The sequence below is a fragment of the Ambystoma mexicanum genome, chromosome 12 (genome assembly GCF_040938575.1).
Source record: "Ambystoma mexicanum isolate Mex_15411 chromosome 12, UKY_AmexF1_1, whole genome shotgun sequence".
Taxonomy (NCBI): Eukaryota; Metazoa; Chordata; class Amphibia; order Caudata; family Ambystomatidae; genus Ambystoma; species Ambystoma mexicanum.
Genome location: NC_090936.1, coordinates 172,140,654 through 172,161,467, shown reverse-complemented (window position 1 = coordinate 172,161,467; position 20,814 = coordinate 172,140,654). Strand labels below are relative to the sequence as shown.

Below are 20,814 nucleotides of genomic sequence, written 5' to 3'. Positions count from 1 at the left end.
TCTCGGAGTGGGTCTCATCACTCCTCGAGATCGAAGCACTCGAAGAGGAGACGTCGAAGATCCCCTTCTCCGTCTTCTTCTTCCTCTGTTTCGCCAAAGAGAATCCCGTGCCCCACGAAACATAGTTCCCGGGCTGAATGGGAGGATTTCCGCAAAAATATGATGAGCGTCTTCGAGAAAGCGGCCTCGACCCCCTAGAAGACTGCCGAGAGCGATGCTCTGGTCGAAAGACCCGAAGGTCAAAAACGCCGCGAGTCGCAGTACCCGGCGAAGGAAACCTCTCGCGCGCGTCACGAACCCTCGAGCAGGACTATGACCTCTAAACCTTCCTCGAAGGTTCCGTCGACGAAAGTTCCGTTGAGGTCGATGTCTTCAATGCCGTTGTCGAAGGGACCTTCGACACACGAGCCTGTCGACTCGACGCCGGTGTCGACACAACCAGTGTCTATCCCCAGGTCTTCGTCGTCTGGCTTCGAGATTGTCGAGTAGAATCCCAATTCTGTCGGTCTTCGAGGCCTCCGCCTTTGTTTTCGACGCCACGCTCGAAGCCGTCTACGTCGACGACATCGACGTTTTCGAGGCCGATTATGACAAGTTCGGCACCCTCAGCCTTGGAAATGGGGTTTACACCCTTTGAGTTCAGAACAATTGAGAACTATGTCCTCAATATTGGAAGAGGGTAAATTGTCTGAACAGGAAGACACATTTGAGCTGCAGGGACCTGAAACCCCAATTAGAGAGGAATTTTCCTCTGAAGAACGCAGGTTAAAGGATCTTCATGATTTCTTACATGAGGCAAGTGGGTTAGACACCTCCCCTGAGGTGGAGTTTGCTAGGCCAGACCCGGGGGAACATGCTGAAACCCCCTATAGAGCCTTAATGGCCAGGATCAGAGTTTATGGGGTGGTCTGCACCTTCACAATCTTTCCAACAAGATGACCTCACAGATATTCTTGACAAAGGCCCACAGGAGGATCCTGTGATGCCTTTTCATGAAGCTCTTCAGAGGAAGATCATGACAAACTGGGAAACCCCAGATGTAATACCAGCAGTAAATAAAAAACTGTCTACAAAGTACAGGGTATCTTCTACAGACCCAGAGTTTTTGTCTAAACACCCATCCCCAGAAAGTCTGGTGGTACAGGCAGCATCCTCTACCGATGTGAAGACGGCTTATCCTACCGTCCCACAGGACAGGGACGATAAAAAATATGATGCTATGGCAAAGAAAGTCTTTTCAGCATGTAGCATGGCGTTAAAATCTGTTAATGCTACTTGCACCCTTGCTAGGTTCAGCCATACACTTTGGGAGTGTGCTTCTACAGTGGCTGACTGCATCCCGGAGGGAGAAGAAAGGGATGCGTTCCTAAATATTATACAGGACGGTAAAGACGCTATGTGCGAATCCCTCCAGACGGGCATTGATTCGGCTGACCGTATCAGCAGAGCAATGGCGGCAAGTACATCAACCAGGAGATTCGCTTGGTTGAGAAAGTCTGGGTTTGCCCCAGATGTGCAAGCCAGGCTCTTGAACATGCCATTCGATGGCTCTTCTTTGTTCGGGAAAAAGGCGGATGACAGTTTAGAGAAACTGCAAACTTCAAAAGCAGCAGCAAAATCCCTAGGAGCTGCAATCCGTCGGACTCCTTTTTGTCCCACAGGAACCTCTGCGAGGGGCAAGTCCTTTTGCTTCTACTACGCTTTCGGAAGAGGTAGAGGACGACCGTCTCAAAGGGGACAAAGAAGAACTACCCGAGGTGGACGGGGTAGATATTCAAAAGCCGCAGCAACAGCAGGTGCCTCTTAACCATCGGCATCTGCATCAGCGGCCCCAAAACCACTCTGAGGACTTCCCTCACAGGACACCTGTAGGAGGCAGGTTGACTCAACATCTGGCGGTATGGCAGGCTATCACGTCAGATGCTTGGGCATTGGAAACAATTGCCCAAGGTTACTGCCTGCCTTTCCTACGTATACCTCAGTCATCCACCGGGGATCAGCTCTCAGAAAGCTCCAGATCCGCTCCTCTTGCAGGAAATTTTGGACCTGCTAGAGAAAGATGCCATAGAACCGGTACCTGTAGCGGAGAGGAACAAGGGCTGGTACTCCCCTTACTTTCTCATTCCGAAGAAAGACGGAGGACTGAGACCCATCTTGGACTTGCGAGAATTGAACAAATTCCTCAGGAAAGACAAATTCAAGATGGTCACTCTTTCTCAGATCCTCCAGGCCCTTCAGTTCCAGGACTGGTTGGTATCTCTGGACCTTCAGGACGCTTATTTCCATGTGCCTATCCATCTCAAACACAGGAAATACCTGAGGTTCGCAATTGGCAACTCTCACTATCAATTTCGAGTGCTGCCATTTGGGCTGACCTCCGCCCCGAGGGTCTTCACCAAGTTAATGTCGGTAGTGGCTGCAAGTCTAAGGAGGGAAGGGATTCACGTCTACCCCTACCTGGATGATTGGTTGATCAGGGCTGTTTCTTCGGAACAAGCTCAGATCCAGCTAAATCACGTGTGCCACTTCTTTCACAGACTGGGCTTCTCCCTCCATTTAAAGAAGTCGCAAATGATACCATCGCAGAGACTCCAGTTCATAGGAGCGATCCTGGACACTTCCCTGGGAAAAGCCTCGCCACCAGAGGTGAGGGCTCAAGATATTCTACAGATGGTTACCAAGTTCCAACGTCTCCCAGCCTTCGACTTTTTGAGGTTGCTAGGCCTCATGGCATCCTGCATTTTCCTAGTGCCAGAGGCTCGCCTGAGAATGAGATCCCTCCAGTGGGCACTGAGGTCTCAGTGGTCACAATTCTCAGGGAGAATGACAGATCTTCTTCAGTTTCCCGACAGAGTAGCTCGAGACCTTCAGTGGTGGGCCTGTCAGGAGAACATTCTGAAAGGAGAACAGTTTTGGCAACCCTGGCCGGAGATAACAGTAGTCACGGATGCCTCACTCACGGGCTGGGGAGCCCACGCCAACGACTTGACCATCAGCGGTAGTTGGTCTCCATCGGAGCCCAGACTACATATCAACCTGTTAGAGCTGAGAGCCATCAGACTTGCGCTGAAGGCGTTCCTGCCAGCTGTACAAGGGAAGAACGTCCTGATAATGACGGACAACACAGTGGCCATGCATTACCTCAACAAAAGAGGAGGCGTAGGATCACTACCCCTGTGCAGAGAGGCGATGCAGCTCTGATTTTGGGCAATCCAAGAAGGAATCTCTCTATCGGCAGTTCACCTAGCCGGAGAGAAGAACTTGACAGCGGATGCTCTGAGCAGGCAGAGCACAGTCTCCCACGAGTGGGAGCTAGCTCAGGAAGTCCTTCAAGAGATCTTCGCCCTTTGGGGAACCCCTCGGGTAGATCTGTTCACCACCAGCCTCAACAGGAAATGTGACCTGTTCTGCTTAAGGGAATTTCCCCCGAGAGGAGCTCTGGGAGACTCGTTCATAGTGGACTGGGAGTTTCCACTTCTGTACGCGTTCCCACCGGTCCCTGTCATTCCTCAAATGATCAGGAGGTTGAGAAGATTCCGGAGAACCATGATCCTAATTGCTCCGGATTGGGCCAGGAGAACGTGGTACCCGGACCTTCTAGACTTGTCCATCTGCCCTCCAATTCGACTTCCACTCACAGAGAACCTACTCTCACAGAAGGGAGGTCAGGTTCTCCATCCAGACATCAAAACCCTCAACCTTCACGCTTGGCTTCTGAAAGGCTGAGGTACAAGGATTGGGACCTCCCTGATGATGTTATGGAGGTGTTGCTTTCGGCAAGGAGGCCAGCAACAAAGTCTTTATACCGCTGCCGTTGGAACAGATTTTGCAGCTGGTGTAGAGAACAGAATATCGACCCTTTTTCATGTGGTACACCAATGGTTTTGCCCTTCCTACTATATTTGGCAAATTCAGGCCTTCAAGTTGGCACCATTAAGGGCTATCTCGCAGCGCTATCCATCTTTAAGCGCACTGCGGAAGAACCATCCTATTTCAAATTACCCTTGGTAATACAGTTTCTAAAGGGGTTAACCAATGTTTACCCCCCAAGACCATTCCAAGTTCCCCTATGGGATTTAAACTTAGTCCTAACTTTCCTGATGGGCACACCTTTCGAACCACTCCATTCTTGTTCGTTAAGATTCCTTACCCTTCAAACTGTTTTATTAATAGCACTTAAATCTGCTAGAAGGGTGAGCGAATTACAAGCTCTTGCTTGTAAACCCCCTCACACTATCTTTCACAAAGACAAAGTTGTCCTGCAAGTGAAGCCTAATTTCCTCCCAAAGGTGGTTTCTGAATTCCATATCACTCAGAAGATTACCCTACCATCTTTCTATCCTCCTCCTCACCGGGGAAAGAGGAAGAGAGGTTACACAGGCTAGACCCTAGAAGGGCTTTAAGTTTTTACATCAGTAGACTAGCCAGGATAAGACAGGCAGACCAGCTGTTTGTAGGTTACACAGGTCACAAGCTGGGGTTACCAATAACTAAGCAGACCATTTCCAGATGGATCATCCTAGCCATTCTTGAATGTTATAAATTGGCAGGAAAAGAGCCCTCTCAAAACCTTAGGGCTCATTCGACCAGAGGTATTGCAGCTTCTTCGGCCCTCAAGAGGCGTGCCGGTTAAAGACATCTGTGCGGCCGCTACATGGTCGTCTGTCCATACCTTTACACGATTTTACAATTTGGATTCCTCCTCCAGTCAAGAGACTAGGTTTGGAAGGGCTGTACTGCATTCTATTCTTCAATAGAAGACAGCATGAAGTCAGTACTCCCTCCTCCAAATATAAAATACTGCTATGGGAGCCTATCTAAGATGAGGAATACGTCAGAGGACACAATCCCTTCGAAGAACAAGTTACTTCTTACCTTGTAATGTTCTTTCGACGGGATGTTCCTCCGACGTATTCCTCATGGACCCTCCCTCCCATCCACCCCCGCAGTTCTACTTCCCTTGTTGTTGCAGCTTACGCTCCTTCAGGGTGATTAGTTTAGTCCAGAAAGCATATTTGTGGGCTACAAAACGTAACTGAGCAACGGGCGCTGCGCGCAGCCTTTATAGCCAGGATGACGTCGGCGTCGATACGGCGGCTGTCGAGGGACATCGACTCGAAGGACGTCGACGCGCAGCGCCCTCTAGAGAGAGAAATTTTCTGAGGCCAGCAGAGCTGGAAGGAGATATCTAAGATGAGGAATACGTCGGAGGAACATCCTGTCGAAAGAACGTTACAAGGTAAGAAGTAACTTGTTCTTCTCCCTAACCAGCTGTAGCCAAACCATTCGAGGTAGCATGGAGAGTAGTCCAGGCGTAGTCTCAGGAGAGTTCAGTGGGGTCAGGCATCCACAATGATTCCACACAGTGAAATAGTCAATAATTACTCTTAGACAGTATACTATATTTATAATTGCCCAAAAACGCACTATAAAAATCAACATTGCAGCTAATGTACTAAAATAAAACATATGTACTGTCACTGTTTGCAAAGCATACAATTCCTCCCCGCCTCCAAATATCGTGACGGGAAGTTAAGTAAATAATTGCATGAACAGTCCATAGGGATAGAAACCCTGACTTGTAAAGTCCATCCCAAAGTTGATTGGGGCCTTAGGCCCAAAAGGATCCCAAGTAGATTTAGAAGTTGGAGTTAAAAGTTAGGGAAATGTTCCATTGGACGTGAAGATCACCCCAGAAGGCTTTCCAATGAGGTTAATGTTGTGTAGGGCAGGATGAGTACTGCAGCCCTTCTCCAGAGATCCTGTGAGGAGCCAAGTATCTTGCAGAGCTGTAAAGTCTTCAGAAGACCAGTGGACCGATCCTGTGAAGGCACAGCGAGCAGCTTTTGCTATAGTCCCAGTGGAGCTTTGTCTGGCTACTGATCTCCGAAGATCCTCATTGGCGCTTTGATCCGTTGCAGTGGTTGGAACAACCATTCTCAACTTCATCTTGGTCCCTGTCGACTTGGAGACTTTGGAAGCATTCCTGGGCCATTCAGTGGACTGACCTACAACAGTAGCCCAAAATGAGTTGAAGAGTTGTTCCGTGTTTCGGCTCGGAAACGCGAAAGGTCGTCTGCTTGATATATTTTATTTATAGCGCGCCCATACACAAGTGTTTCAAAGCACGAAAAGTCAGGGGACGGGATCATGGGGGACAAGGCAACAATCTTACTAGGCCCAGTGATGGTGAGATCGTGCAAGTGCAGGGCAGAGCAAAGGGGAAAAGTGCAGAGGGGGGAGGAGCAAGTGCAGGACATAGGATCTAAACATCAAGACACAAGAAGGGTGGCCAACAGGTGGCAGTGCAATGTTAAGTGCATATCAGTGTTAGGGAGAATTCTCATAAGTGTGCTTATTCCCTTCACCTTATAGACTCCCAGCAACTTTGCTGGATTTTGAGGACTTGATTTCTTTTTAACCTGGAGACAGTGAGACCCTTTTCCCCCACTCTCTCATGCATTTTAATGTGGTTTTGTACACTGTTTCTTTTGGTTGTGGAGTCTGACAAACTCCATGGGCATCATCGTTTACATTGTCACACAGCACCTTTAGACTTCCCAAGGTTAAAATACCTTCTCTGGGATGAACAACTGTTCCTCAGAGAATGTAAAATTAAATTGACTAGTGAAGTCTTTTTAAATTCATAGATCCAGCACACACAATCTTCCTATAGAGTGCTCGAGGGTTTACTTGGTGTCCCCTATGTCTAAACACTCTTTTAGCTGTCAAAAGCTACCCTGTCATATTGAAATGGCTGTTGGCAGTGGTTTTATAACAAAATACCATGATTTTTCCCGACAGCTAACACCGGTAGCTAAAAATCAGGGTGCCATTTTTTTCAATATGGCGCCCAAGACGCCTCTGTAAAAACACTCTGGTCAACTCTTTTCACCGTTTCTTTGTGGAAAGGTCCTTCTGGTGTTTAACTCTGCGTGCCAAACCAGGTTTGGTCCCCTTGTTCGTGAAACTTTTGGATGGGTTCAGGACTCAAGTCCGCCCATTGCGTCTGAATGTCTGGGGTGGGCAGGAAGTGAGGGAGGTGCCCGAAATTCCCTGTGCTTGGTCTCCTAGGAGACTCAAATGCACTCTGGCCTGATTGGCTGGCTGACTGTCCGGCAAGGACAGCCACCCTGCTAGGTGAGTGACAGCTAGGCTGGAATGAATGGGAGAAAACCGTTAAGCCGAGTCTCCAGGACTGGAAGGCAGTCGACCACTGGAACGAAAGAACCGGAGATGAGCTGGAAGGACAGCTGCTGCAACCACTGGACCGTTGGTTTGCCCGGTGAAGCCCTGCTGCACCTCCGAATCGCCAGATCTCCATTCGACAGAGAAGCTCCTTCAAGGACGGCTCCTTTGAGTTGATGCGACCAATCAGCTCAGAAGACACCTGGATACTATTTTCAATGCTGGTTAAGGTTTAGGCAGGGAGAGGGAAACCAGTTACTGTCTTGAAGCAACGGCTACTGAACCAGAGTGGAGTCACTTTGTTCAGTAGCCGTTGGAGTCATTTTGTCTGCTCCGACGACGATCCCGCGCAGTGGAGTCCCCTGACGTCCTCCATGTCCCCACGACTGAGGCTCAGGAACAGTGAGATCTGCAGGAACTGCCAGGAACCAACGTCTTCAGCTGCATCTTTTTGCTGTAACTCTTATGGTGAAAGTTTGTGAAACTTTCCCAACTTGCAGGCCTAATCCGCTTGTGACCCAGCATATCATTGGTTTTCGTCTAAACTACTTCTAAAAACGTTTACTAAGACTTTTCCATTTGTACCAGAGCTGTTCTGTCCTATCCAAGAACATTAGACTATTGACTTTGGCCTGGCCTATTGAATTGAACTGACCCTCCTGGTACACTGAACCTTTGCATTGCTTAAAATAAATGTTTTCTAATCCATTGTACAAACATGTCTTTCTATTCCTATTGAAAATAATTGAAGTGCCATTTGGCTCCTTTACTTAGTTTGTTACTGTAGTATATTGGTGTTTTATTGAGTTGATTTCTACTTGTGAATGTTTTCTAAATGATTGTGTAAATAAATGTATAAGTATTTTTACCAAGAAACCTTGAGTGTGTCTACTTGTTGAACCGCTGTGATTATGATACTTCTGTGTAACTCTATTTCCTGCTCAAATTACCTCCTTGAGATGAGCCTGGCTGCTCAGCTTGCTACCAAAACGTGTGTGGCACAGACTTGTACCAAAGGTTGGTTTTTGATTACACCTGTAGTCCTAATTATGTGGTGTTACCAGAGGATACTGCAAGCAATTCTGCCCAATAACCACAGTGAGTGGGAACCTTTTTCCACACTCACAATCTTTAACTCTTTTTATGGGTGTTCTTTTTAAACTCTCCATAGTGTCTTTTTTTAAAGTTATCCTCTTTAACAACTGATTGGCAATAAGTGCCTGTTGTTGCTGGGTTTCCCTAGTGGCTCCCCTTTTATCTTTCTTGTGCTAACCTTGAGTGAAGTACAGTTTCCAAGGGTAGAAAGGATCTTTGATCCTTTTTAGTTTTAGTGAAACCAGCACACACCACATTATGTGGAGTGCTGGGGAGATACAATGCACCCCCTTTCACACTAAAACTGTAACAATTCTGTTGGTGACAAGCTTGCAGTCAATGGCTGGTGGCAGTGATAACTTGTATTAATTTGGTGCACCACACCGCGGGCTGTGTTCACAGCTGCTGTAAAGGGACCTAAGGGTGTCCATTTTTACCAAAATGGCCCCAGTCTTCTTTTTTTGCCATTTTAGTGTTTGTCGTTTCTTGTTACTTCCCCTGACATCCAGGTCCAGGGTGGGAAATTCCTTTGTGATTTTTGACTTCGGCGGGAGTCCCATGGACTCTCCGCCCAGGCTCCAATCTGTAAGAGCAGGAACTGAGGGATGAGTCTAAAACTCCCCAGTCCTTTGTTTTACGCCTTGCTTGAATGCGGGCAAATCCCAGTGGCGGGCTGGCTGTCCTGATTGGACAACCAGACCGCCCCTTCTTGTAAAATTCAAGGAGAGAATGCAGAGGTTGTGATGTAATTCCTGATAAAAACTGCAAACCTGGAAGCTGAAGATCTGTCGACCACTGGAACTTAAACCGAAGAGGATGACAAAGGGAAAGCGGCGGAAACGATTTCCAGCAACCGGAGAGCCTGATGTGTAACCGGAGCATGCTGTACCCCTTCCTTCCAATCGACCTAAAAACAGCGACCCAGAGCCTGGTGAGCCCCACTAAACTCAAGAAAACCTGCATTTTGAGCTATCCCACGAGTTGCTGCAATACCCAAATACCCTGGGACCTCAAGCGATTGTGCGGTACACAGTCTGCCGAATTCCGAATCTTGCTGAAACTTCGTGGGCGTCCTAGTGGATCTCCAGAGACATGAATTGAGTCCGAAAAGTCCCCTCACAAGAGTGCTGGACCTTTAAAACGACAAGAATTCAACCGCAATTTTGTCTTCTGTGCTCCTTGAAAAGGCGCCAGAACCGCATTCCGCGGTGAGGGAAACCTTGCCTAGAGCCTTCATTGAACCCTGCTGCAAAGTCCCTTCTGGGGTCTCGTTTTCAGTCTACACAACAAGGAATCCATTGACCGGGTATTTGGCTGCAGACCCTGATGTTCTCCTGCTGCAAAAGCTTCTTCAATGCTGAGGTACTGTTGGCTTGGGTATGTACTTAACTTAAGCCTGTTAGTATTTCTGTGTAGTTTAGTGGTGTTTTCTGTGATTAGGAGGTTCCTCGTCCAGTGCACCCAGTCCCACTGCTAGAATCCTGCTAGGGGGTCTTCTGCGAAGCCCCTGGACCCTCTTCTAACTCTAAAGTAAAGTGCTCACCTGTTTGCCCAGTTTTCCTATGGAACCCTGACTTGTGCTACTAAAGAACCTATTGTGACACTGCCTGTTGGTCACTAGTCCTAGTGACCCCACTTCTGCCACTGAGCACACTCATGCTCCAAGTATAAGGGAAAGGCTGTCAAGGGATTGGGACTTCTGCCTTGAAAAAAAAAATCTGTTTTAAAAGTGAATTACTTTTAAAGAGTTGGTTGGTAACTGCAATTCTAAGCATGAACAGTTACAAAAGTTCTTACTGTTCTTGAATATGTGATGCACTATTCCTAAAAGTATGGTTAACATCTTTTGTTCATTACTGTTTTGCCAGTCTATTAGAAAGTAGATGTGAAGTTATTTTACTCTCCTGTGATTAGGTTGTGCCTCTTCCCTAAAGTAAAGTGTTGGTATCACCAGATTAGTTCCGTGAGGATCATTGTATGAGTGTCCCCCAACTTGGTCTTGCTTCCTCTGATTTGCCGCTAGCCTTAATAAGTCTGCATTAGGTTGTTGCCTACCTAGAATAACTATTCAGTAAAGTGTAACATTGTGGTTTACTTTACCCCTCCATTGTGAGGTTAAAGTATGTGGGTTTTACTTAACTTCTGTTAGCTGTGTGCCATCCAAAATAAGTTGTTACTGCTTACTTCAATCTGGGGTTCACTGATTTCAAAAGCACCTGTAATTGTATATTACATCTTTAGGTTTTACTCACCTAGTATAACTGTTATGACAAAAGTAGTTATAGGTTTTTACTGCATCTAGAATACGTCTTTCACTATTCATCAAAAGTAGATTGTCCATTTGACTGATTAAGTGATTTGTGCCAAGAGTCATTATACAACTTGAAGGGTCTACTGCCCTTGCATTACTGAATTTAATTGTAAAAAGTAACCATTGGTTTTTACTCCCCAAGAATAGGCTTGACCTATACTAAAAGTATATGAAAAGGTTTGGACTACCCTAGAACTACGGTTGGGTACTTTATTTGAGTCTGTGTACTTTCAAGTATAGTGTTTTTATACTGCGATTTCCTATAATGTGTTAGTACTTACCCCTAGATTTATCTGGGCCTATTTGTATTTAAATAAATCCTTTATTTTTACAAGACATAGTGTTTGTTTCTCTTTGGATCATTTGTATTACAATTTCACTTGTACTGATTCTACAGCCCTCTTTCCCTCCTAAGATGAGCCTGGCTGCTCTCTCTACACTACCATATACTCAGGTGGTACAGCCTTATACTAAGTGGAGTCTTGTACTGCCTCAGTTGAATGGTTTTACTAAGCCCTTAGTTGGACTTCTTAAAAGCTGTCCTACACATGTTCATGATTCAGGATGCTTTATTAACACTAACCTACAAAAATGCAGGCAGTTAAATCAAGTGAACAAAACACTTCCCTTTTACGTTACTTAAAGTATTAACTTGATAGAATCATTAACAGAGGAGAGTGTTAAAAAAATAAATAAACCATGACTCATCCCAGTTGTTTCTTTCAGGGAACTGTTGATTATTAAAGAGTGGATTTGCAAGCTGCTGCTAACCAGGCTGTGTCACCAGTAAGCTTGCCGATTTATGGGGGTGCTGCCATAAATAGCCTGTGTAAGTGGTACACAAGGAAGAATTGAAAGGGCCGTATTGACAAAATATCTGTGCACACCTTATCTGGAGGGCTGGCAGTGCCCTTTTGGGTGACCCACTTAAAAAGAACTTGCTTGCCCTTCAAGTGGTTCAAAATAATGCTGTTTGTATTATAAAACAAGTCCCTTGAGGTGAGCAGATCACACCACATCGGAAGTCTCTTCACTGGCCTCCCATAAAAGGTAGAATCAAATTTTAAATGGTGTCTTTGCTCACAAAGCTGTTTATGGTACAGCTCCAGCATGCCAAAGAGAAGAAAAACAACTTACCAACTCATTCAAAGGTTACGTTCAAGAAACACCATGCTACTAAACTGTCCACGCCTGAAACTGCAGAAAGCAAATGGAAAATCTTTTCCTTTTATTGCGTCCGATACCTGAAACACTCTTCCACCCAGTGTGCGCCTGGAAAGTAATTTACTGTTAGACAGAATAGGGCTGAAAACCTATGTTCAAATAAAGTCCCAATTGCTACTTCATCACCGGACTTAAGGTCCTGTTAACGGTTCTTTTGTTATTTCTGGTTCTTTGTGTGATCTTCGCCCTGATGCCAGCCTGGTTTTCAGCATGTAATAAAACATTAAAATAAGTAAAGGAAACTGTGTGCTGCAGGAAACCAAACGTCTCAACTCTCCTCTGCATCTTTAAATCATGGACTTTTGGGTCATTGCTCAGACGATTTTTCCACAACTTTGGCGTCATTTGGCTTAATCCATTGCTGGTTAGTCTTCATTTTCATCTAACCAGATACTGCCACTCTCTTCACTTGTGGGTCACATATGCTGGACTGCTAACCTCAGTCCTGGTGGTCTGTTGGATCTCACATAGTGATGTCTCTTCTGCTGGTCCCCTGTGAATTTGGGAACACTCGTCTGTATTTTCACTATGCCCTGGAGCTGCCTTTTGTATGTCCCATTGAAAGTATGTGAACACACTTCCAATATTCAGTACTTTAATATTATTAAATTACCTGGAAAGATTGTTTGGAATCTATAGGTTGACACCTTAATGTTTTTACATTTGTGTTAAAAAAATTATCTGTACATTTAGATTTTTCTTTTAAAGAGTATATTGTCAGTAATCTACTATTTGACTGTGTGTGTATACAATGAGCTTTCTCCTTTTAAGAGTGGAGCCAAACTACTCGGTCACCATTGAGGGAGTCTGGCAAAGTTGCTCTTCAATTTTGACCAAACACAAGTTTATCTTAACCTTTTGCCAGAGGATTTGTGAAAAATCCTTCTGATAATCCTCACACTAAAGCATCATAGGACCGGTCTTATACTGGCGCATACATCTTTTTGATAGCGTTTATTTGTATTGTAACTGAACCTATGCTTTCTGCATAGTTGTGTGTTTAGCTGATCAGGAGGTTGTTTTTCATTTCTTCAGAAAGATAACTTTGCTACTTTTTCATCTTTTAGGATACCTGTAGTAACAGTGGTCCGCCATCACCTCCGATTCAGAATTGTCAAATTGTGCAACGGGTTAATCTGTCTGCAGTCAACATTAACACAGTATCTGTAGCCCGGAAAACGAACACTAAGATTCTAAGAGTACCTAGACCAAAACGACAGGTTATATCTGTAAGTCACAAGCATTATATATATATTTTTTTAACCAGGTTCTTCGTTGCATGTGTGAATCGTGTGGAATGGGGAATTAATGTGCATTTCTGAAGGGTTTAACTTCTATAATGTTTAGAATCATGACCTTTTGTTAGGGCTGTTATTGCACCATTTTGGCTTTCTTTGTAGTTGATGATGGCATTCTCAGTTGCTTTCTGTAATGTTGGTAATGATTGGTAATGTTTCCATTGTTGGTGAATTTGCACCTTAAACTTCACATTTTACTAGATTCTGACAAATTACAGTTTGCAACCTTTTTCCTCTGATAATTTAATATGCTGCAGTATAAGGGGTGAAAAATGCAGTACAGCCCAAAATCTGTGAACAGACCTGCCAAGTTTAAAAAAGGCAGCCCCAGGGAGGCAGTGTTGAGTCAGGAATGAAAGTCTGACGCAAGTTAGCCATGTTTTTGGTTAGACTTTTATAGAAGAAAAAAAGGGTCAATTTCCCTACTTAAAACCAAAACTAAGGATCTGTCGGTGTCAGGATGCGAAAATCAACTGTACTTGTTAGCGAAATTTTGTATGCAGCACCCTCTGGGAACACTACAAACAACTCTGACTACAGATATAGGAAAACCAACCTTTGGTATAAGCTTGTACTTCAGTTTTGGTAGCGTGTTGAGCAGCCAGGCTTATCTCAAGAAGGGTCAATGTGAGCTGTAGTGAAGTTAGAGATTGACAGTTGCAAGTATTCAAAATAGCACGTATACACCAGTTTTCTTGAATTAACCATTATTAATTTGGTACAACGTACGTTTTTCGTGTGGGTTTTTACTGCACATTTTTAAATGAAAAAAACCATTGCATTTGGGGGGAGGGGTTAGAAAATTATATATATGGGATGTGGGTGTTTGGGAATAGATAAAAAATTAAAGGCAATGGAGGGGATGGGGGTGGGAAACCCCTCCCCCAAAATGTTTAAAAAATGATGGGTTTTTCTGTTAAAACATTTGTGGTAAAAAACCCATCGAAAAAACCTCCCGGGATGAAATGACATGACATGGAACTATTCATTTATTTATCAGTCAGTTAGAATAAGCCTTCTTCAGAAGGGAGGAATATAAAAGTAACACTCTAATACACTTCATGAAATGCACACTCTTAATATCTCTAAATCAGTAGATACCGTTTTGGGATGTCCCACAGACACTGCCTACACCCTCGGGTGACTTCAATTACTAGGGTGCTGGGGACATTAATATATCACTGTTGCATTTAGGGTTGTATAGTAATAAGTCAAAGGAAAAGATAATTTAGAACAAACAAGAGACCACAAATATTCTTAAGCAGGCAAATACTTTCAGATCCCCTTCACCCCGAATAAGAGTAATTCAGTAGACAAGGTTAAGCCAAAGTCAGTAGGCAAAAGTCTATGTAAGTTGAAGCACTTCTTTGTAGGGAAGTAGAAAGTCTTTGCACAATGTTTTTGAAGTCTTTGAAGAAAAAAAGAATCAAATGTGGGGCCACAAGCTGATTAGACTTGTGAGTAGTAGAAGATGCAAGCAACTCTACAGTAAGAGGTAAGTTCTCTCAGACTTTGTACAGTACCGTTTTAAAATGAAGAAACGATGCAGTAGATGACTCCTGTTCGTGTGCAGCTCTGCAGATCTCACTGTTCCTGGGCCTCAGTCGTGGGGACAAGAGGGAGGACATTGGGGGACTCCTGCACTGGGACGTTCAAAACTCGGAACCGTCAAACTTCACTTTCAGTGGCTGCTCAGTATTTCAGCTCTTCGCGTCTACCGCAAGTAGCAACACTGCGGATCCTGGCTATTGAGATTGACTTTCCTTGCTTCTGGGGGTCAGTCCTGCTTCCTGGGAGTCCGGAGGATCTTCCTGGAGCTCTTGGCTAGCTTAAAACAATGAACACAATCTGGTGTTCCTCTCCCTGGCTATAGGGTTTCCAGCAGCAACTCTGTGGAAATTCAACCAGCTCCGAGATGGATGTCCAGGTGGCTTACTTTGGAGTTGATGGGTCCCACCAACCCAAGGGGAGAAGGAGTCCTTGCAGGGGCTTCTGTCGATGCAAACTTAGCGTTTCGGCACTGCAGCAGGGCTTCACCGGGCAAACCAACGGTCCAGGAGTTGCAGCAGGCGTCCTCTTAAAGTTCTTCTTCGGTTCTTTCGTCCAGTGGTCGACTCTGCCTTCCAAGCCAAAAGACTTGCCTTTTATCCAGTTCTCTCCCATTCATTCTAGCCCAGCTGTCACTCACCCAGCAGGGTGGCTGTCCTTGCCGGACAGCCAGCCAATCCTACCAGAGTGGATTTGGGTCTCCTAGGAGACTATGCACAGGGAGTTTTGGGCACCTACTTCACTTCCTGCCCACCCTCGACACACTGGCGCCAGAGGCAGTCTTCAGTCCTGAAGCCTGCCAAAGGCGAATGAACAAAGGAACCAAACTAGGGTTGGTGCTCAGAGCAAAACTCCTGAAGGACCTTTCCACAAAGAAATGGCAAAAAAGACCGGGACATGTTTAAACAAAGACGCCATTTTGAAAAACATGGCTCCCACGATTTAACGCTACCAGTGTTCGCGGTCACTCGCACAGCATGGTTGCTGTCCTTGCTAGACAGTCAGCCAATCATCACAGAGTGCATTTGGGTCTCCTAGGAGACTAAGCACAGGGAGTTTCAGGCACCTCCACCACTTCCTGCCTACCCTAGACACCCTGGAGCCAGGGGCGGGCTTCACTCATGAATCCCGCCAAAGGAAAAACGAGGGACCAAACTTGGTTTGGGGCACAGAGTAAATCTCAAGAAGGACCTTTCCACAAAGAAATGGCAAAAAAAGACGACCGGGCCATTTTGACACATGGCACACTTGGGTGCTTTATTGCAGCTGCGACGCAGCCCGTGGCAAATGCACACCACAGTAGTTAAAACGAAACCAAAGCCATCAGCCATTCTGTGAGAAAAGGGTAACATAGAAATGTTACATGAGAAGCTAGACAAAAGGGATACGAGGTAACCCCTCCAGCACTCTATTGTAAGATGGTGTGTGCTGGGTCTAGAAAGTTAGACATGTAAGTAAAGTCAATTTCACTTTACTGCTCTTGGAAACAGTAGTTTAACCAAGAGAAGATATTCACATCTTTGGGAAATCTGATAGACTTCCCTGTGCCACTGCACTGAAGTTGCTGTGTGACACAATGTAAAAGATGATGCCTATGGAGTTTATCAGACGCCAAAACCAAAAGAAACCGTGTACAAAATCATGACAGTGGGGAAAAGGGTCTCGCACTATACAGGTCAAAAACATCAAGTCCTCAAAATCCGCAAAGTTGCTGGGTGTCTCTAAGGTGGAGGGAATTGGCACATTTCTGAGAATTCTCCCTACCACTTGTGTTCAAACGTTTTTATTCTGAACCTCACACTTTGAACTGAACTATAAAATGAAAAGGGGAACTTCTTTAACCTGGGATGGTGGAATATGGGATCGTAAAATAAAGAATAAATGGTTTCAACTGAAATGTTCTCCAAGGATAAAGAGTCCTTGTTCCAGAGGGTGGTTACCTCCCCCTAGATTCCTCTTTAATGCAAACAATTCTTCATGCAACAGTTGGTTGTCTTTCTTGGCCCACAATAGCACTGTCCTAAATAACGCTGATTAGCTTTGTAATTCAGTTTCTCTCCTGCCAGTGCTTCGTCTATCCACACAATGTTTCTCACCACTTCCACAGTTGCACTTTCCCTTTGTTGCACAATCTAGCCTCTTGATACATTATCTGATTTGGGTTCCCCATGTCGTTTGCATTCCATACACTTGCATACTGATGGGGGTCTTGTTTGCAATTCATTTTCTCGCTTCACAATTAGTCCCTTTGCTTTCTCTCTTTCTCATGTTCTGTTTACTATTCTTGTTTGTGACTCTTGCTGACGCTTTTGGGCTTGTTCACCGAGTTAGGCAAGAATCGATGTAGTAACTACACAACCCTTGTCCTCCTTGTTTTTAGGTAACTCACCTATTAGTGTAGGTCTGTACTACACATTTTGGTAGTGTGACTGAGTAGCCACACTTATCTCAACATGGGTAAATTTGAGCTGTAGCATCCAAATTCACCAATACAAGTATACAAATAACACTTGCACTCAAGGTTTTCTAGTAAAATAATTATGTATTTATCAGTCTGTTTTAAACCAGCAGTCTTCCAAAAGGGCAATGTGCAACAATAAAAATACACTTCAAAAGACTTTCTCAGAATCAAGGTCAAGCAAGTAGATACTCTTTAGAGATGCTTCATACACACTTCCTAAACCCTGGGGTGACTTTGCTAACTAGGACAGTAATGGCATTTATAATATCACTTTTGCACTGGGTAAATTGTAAGGGTGGTAGAAATGAAAGGTTCAAGGAAGGATAAAGGTTAAATAGGTTCTCAGAGAATTTCAGTACTTTAAATCTTCAAATGACGTCTAGATAAAAAAACCTTTCCAAGCAATATTAGTTAAAAACCAATATTTCAACTATGAGGTACAGTAAAAATAAGTCAATGGGATAGAAGAGTCTCCAGGGAGCAAGGACAGCCAAAGTTAATTGGAGCAAAGTCTATGGAGGTGAGTCACTTCTTAGATAGTAAAAGTCTTGCACAAAGTTAGTTTGTTGAACACTGTAGGGTCACAATCTGTTACGCTTGTGAAAGTTAGAGCTACAATCAACTCTAGAAAAGCAGTTACTGCAAGTCTCAACTGAGCAGGCAACCAACAGTGAGGTAAGTAGCCCCAAGTCAGAACAGTACCTTTTGGTTAGACGCAGAGGATCCAGCTTGCTTCGGTCTGGTTGCAGTGATGCAGATCCCGTGTTCCTCAGCCTCAGTCGTTGGGACAAGAGGGAGGATGTCTGGAGGACTCCTACACAGCAATTCGAAGGTCCGTGGCAGCTACGGGCCTTCTTCGGATCAGTGTTACTTCCCGGTTTCAGAGCTTGGTAAACAGCATTACAGCTGTTCTTGGACACCCGTTGGGCTTCCTTCATTCCTTGAGTCCAGCACTCTTGTGCGGTGACTCGAGGTTTGGTCGTCCTGCTTAGGCCGTGTCCTGGGGAGACCCCTGGAGCTTTTGGCCGACTTACATACTGTCATGATCTCTGCTTCCAAAAGATCAGGACTTGCCCGGCTCCCTTGGAAGCAGACCCATAACCCCGGTTCCGAGTGCCAGCCAGTCCCAATTGGGACCCTTTGGACCCTGTCCTGGCGCCAGTGGCACCAGGCTCATAAAGATGCCCAGTCCCAGCGCTGGAAGCGCCGGGCTCATAATGCTTGGGTGGACTTACCTGCAGCAGACCATGCTGCTTACTTACCTGCCAGTTGAACCCCTGATCCTCTTCTGTTTGGGACTACTTTTCCTGTTGGGTGGGGCAGGAGCCACTCCCTAGGTTCAGAACACTGGAACTCTTCTGGAAAGCAGGAACTCTTTTCTTACCTAGGCGTGGCTGTGGAAGGAGACACCTAAGCACTACAGGAGGCTATTTAAACCACACCCGATGGATGAATCTTGCTTTGCGTTATTCTGCATTCTCTGCAGCAGAACGCTCATCGTGTCTTCTGCTTCTGATCCTGGGCCTAAGGGAACAAAGGCTTACCATCCTGGAATCCAGTCTTCAGCAGCACCTGTAAAGACAAAGAAAGAACAGGTTAGCACTACGGTCTTCAGTGGCAGCGCATCTCTTACCTGGTCCATCGGCTGTCACCAACGCCTCGCGCTGCATTCCGGCATCTGAAAGACAAAGGCTTACCTACTCTTCGCATGCTCCGGAGGTCTTCGCACTGCATTCCGGCATCTGAAAGACAAAAGCTTACCAGTTCTTCGCACGCTCCGGAGGCCTTCGGCGCTGCATCCCGCATCTGAAAGACAAAAGGTGCGTTTAAAGACATTGGGCAACTTTATTACTCACGTGCCATTACTCCTTCCCACGCCGAATCCAGTGGGTATTCCAGCACCCTTCAGCTTCTCTAAAGCTCCGAACTTGTACCTGCAAGATAAAAGGGACAGTTAGTGCGCATCGTGAAGCAGGCTACAAGCGCTTACCTACGTGCTTCCAGGCGCTTCTATTCCTCACGCGGGTTCGATCCTCAACTCTCATCAGCCCGCCATCCGCCATCGCCGGAACCCTGCAAAACAAGAGATATCATTACAAAAGACTTTTAAGACATTTGAAGTGCCCAGAACTTACCGTTCGTGCAGTTAACGACGGACAGCAGTCCTCTGAGGTCAAGAGGCCTGCACCCTTATCCAGTGAAGAAACTGGTTACGGCACCCTGCCCCGAGGCAGATGGAGAGCTCGGCGTTCACTTACCTAAGGTGAGGGCGTTAACCTTTGGGGTTCTACAGGAGAAGAAAAGGGAAGAGGAGAGAGGCACCCAATAACCCCAGTTCATTAATCCCATATTTTCTATCTGCAGACATCTTACTCTTCGAGTCAGACATACAGTGCACAGAGGTCCAGCCCAAAGAGCCAACCGTGTGTTACACATCACCTTTGAAGATACGGCATTCACCCAGTCAAGACCGGCGCCTCTGCGGGAATCAGTGAGCATTACACATACATTGCACTTGACTATGGATTTGTCGACCCCTGTTGCACTGTTCCAGCAGCTGCAAAGAAGTACAGCCAGTTGGGGAAGGTCTTCCAGCAAAGTTCGTCTCTGGGTTAGTTGGTACCACTAACCCAAAGGAAGAAGTCGTCCTCTCCGTAGCTGCTATTTTTGATCAGAAAAAGCAGTTTCAGCACAGTAGCAGTGCTTCACCTGGCAGTTTAACGGTCCAGGAGGATGCAGCAAGCTCCGTTCACGATTTCTTCGGGTTGTTGTTCCTAGTGGTCGACTGTCTTCAGCCCAATAAGCCTAGCCTTTTAAGCAAGTTTCTCCCATTCATGCACAGCCTAGCAGTCACTCACACAGCAAGGTGGCTGTCCTACAAAGCCATCCAGCCAATCAGGACTCTGAGCATTCAGGTAACAAAGGACAGGGGCGTTTCAGGCACCTCCCTTTCTTCCTGCCCTTCCTGACACACTGTAGCCAGAGGCGGGTTTCAATACTCAAGCCCGCCAAAGGCAAAACGAACAAAGGGCCTAAACCTGGTTTGGTGCGCAGAGTAAAACCCAAGAAAGACCTCGCAAACAAATGGCGAAATAAGACGACCGTTGTCATTTTGACACAATGGTCACCCATGGGCGCTATACTGCAGCTGAAGATTCAGCATTCGGTAGAAAAGCACAATGGTAGGAAAATTTAAACCACTGCCACCACCCAGTGAGAGTACCATAAACATTTTTACATGAGTAAGTAGGAAAAGGGGCTACTAAGCTGGACCTGCAGAGGGGAAAGCGAAGTAAAGTCAATTTCACTTAAAATATTCTTGGGAACAATAGTTTTTACAGGAAAAATATTTAAAACTTTTGAGAAATCTAAAAGATTTCTGTGACCCTACACTGAAGGTGCTGGGTGTCACCATAAAAAAAAGTAGATGCCTATGGAGTTTGTCAGACTCAAAACACAAAGGAATCGGACAATCCTTATCAGATCAAAGTACATGAGGGAGTGAGAAAAAGGGCTCACTCTCTCCATGGATAACATTAAAAAGTCCTAAAGTCCAGCAAAAGAGCTGTGTGTCTCTAAGGTTGAAGGGAATTGGCACAGAAATGAGTTTGCTGTAACACGCAGTCAACCGGCAAAGGTACACCATCTGCTTTTTTCTTGTGACTTTCTCTTCGTTCTGGTGTCTCACG

The 20,814-nt window shown here is 45.5% G+C and overlaps 1 protein-coding gene across 1 annotated transcript in view; it reads left to right on the top strand.

The window, feature by feature from the left end:
• ZFC3H1 (zinc finger C3H1-type containing) overlaps positions 1-20,814 on the top strand; it is a 1,590,362-nt gene that overhangs the window by 276,008 nt on the left and 1,293,540 nt on the right. Inside the window, exon 9 of the mRNA XM_069628251.1 lies at positions 12,886-13,047. Within this exon, the coding sequence (XP_069484352.1) occupies positions 12,886-13,047 (162 nt within the window). The remainder of the gene's footprint in view (positions 1-12,885; positions 13,048-20,814) is intronic.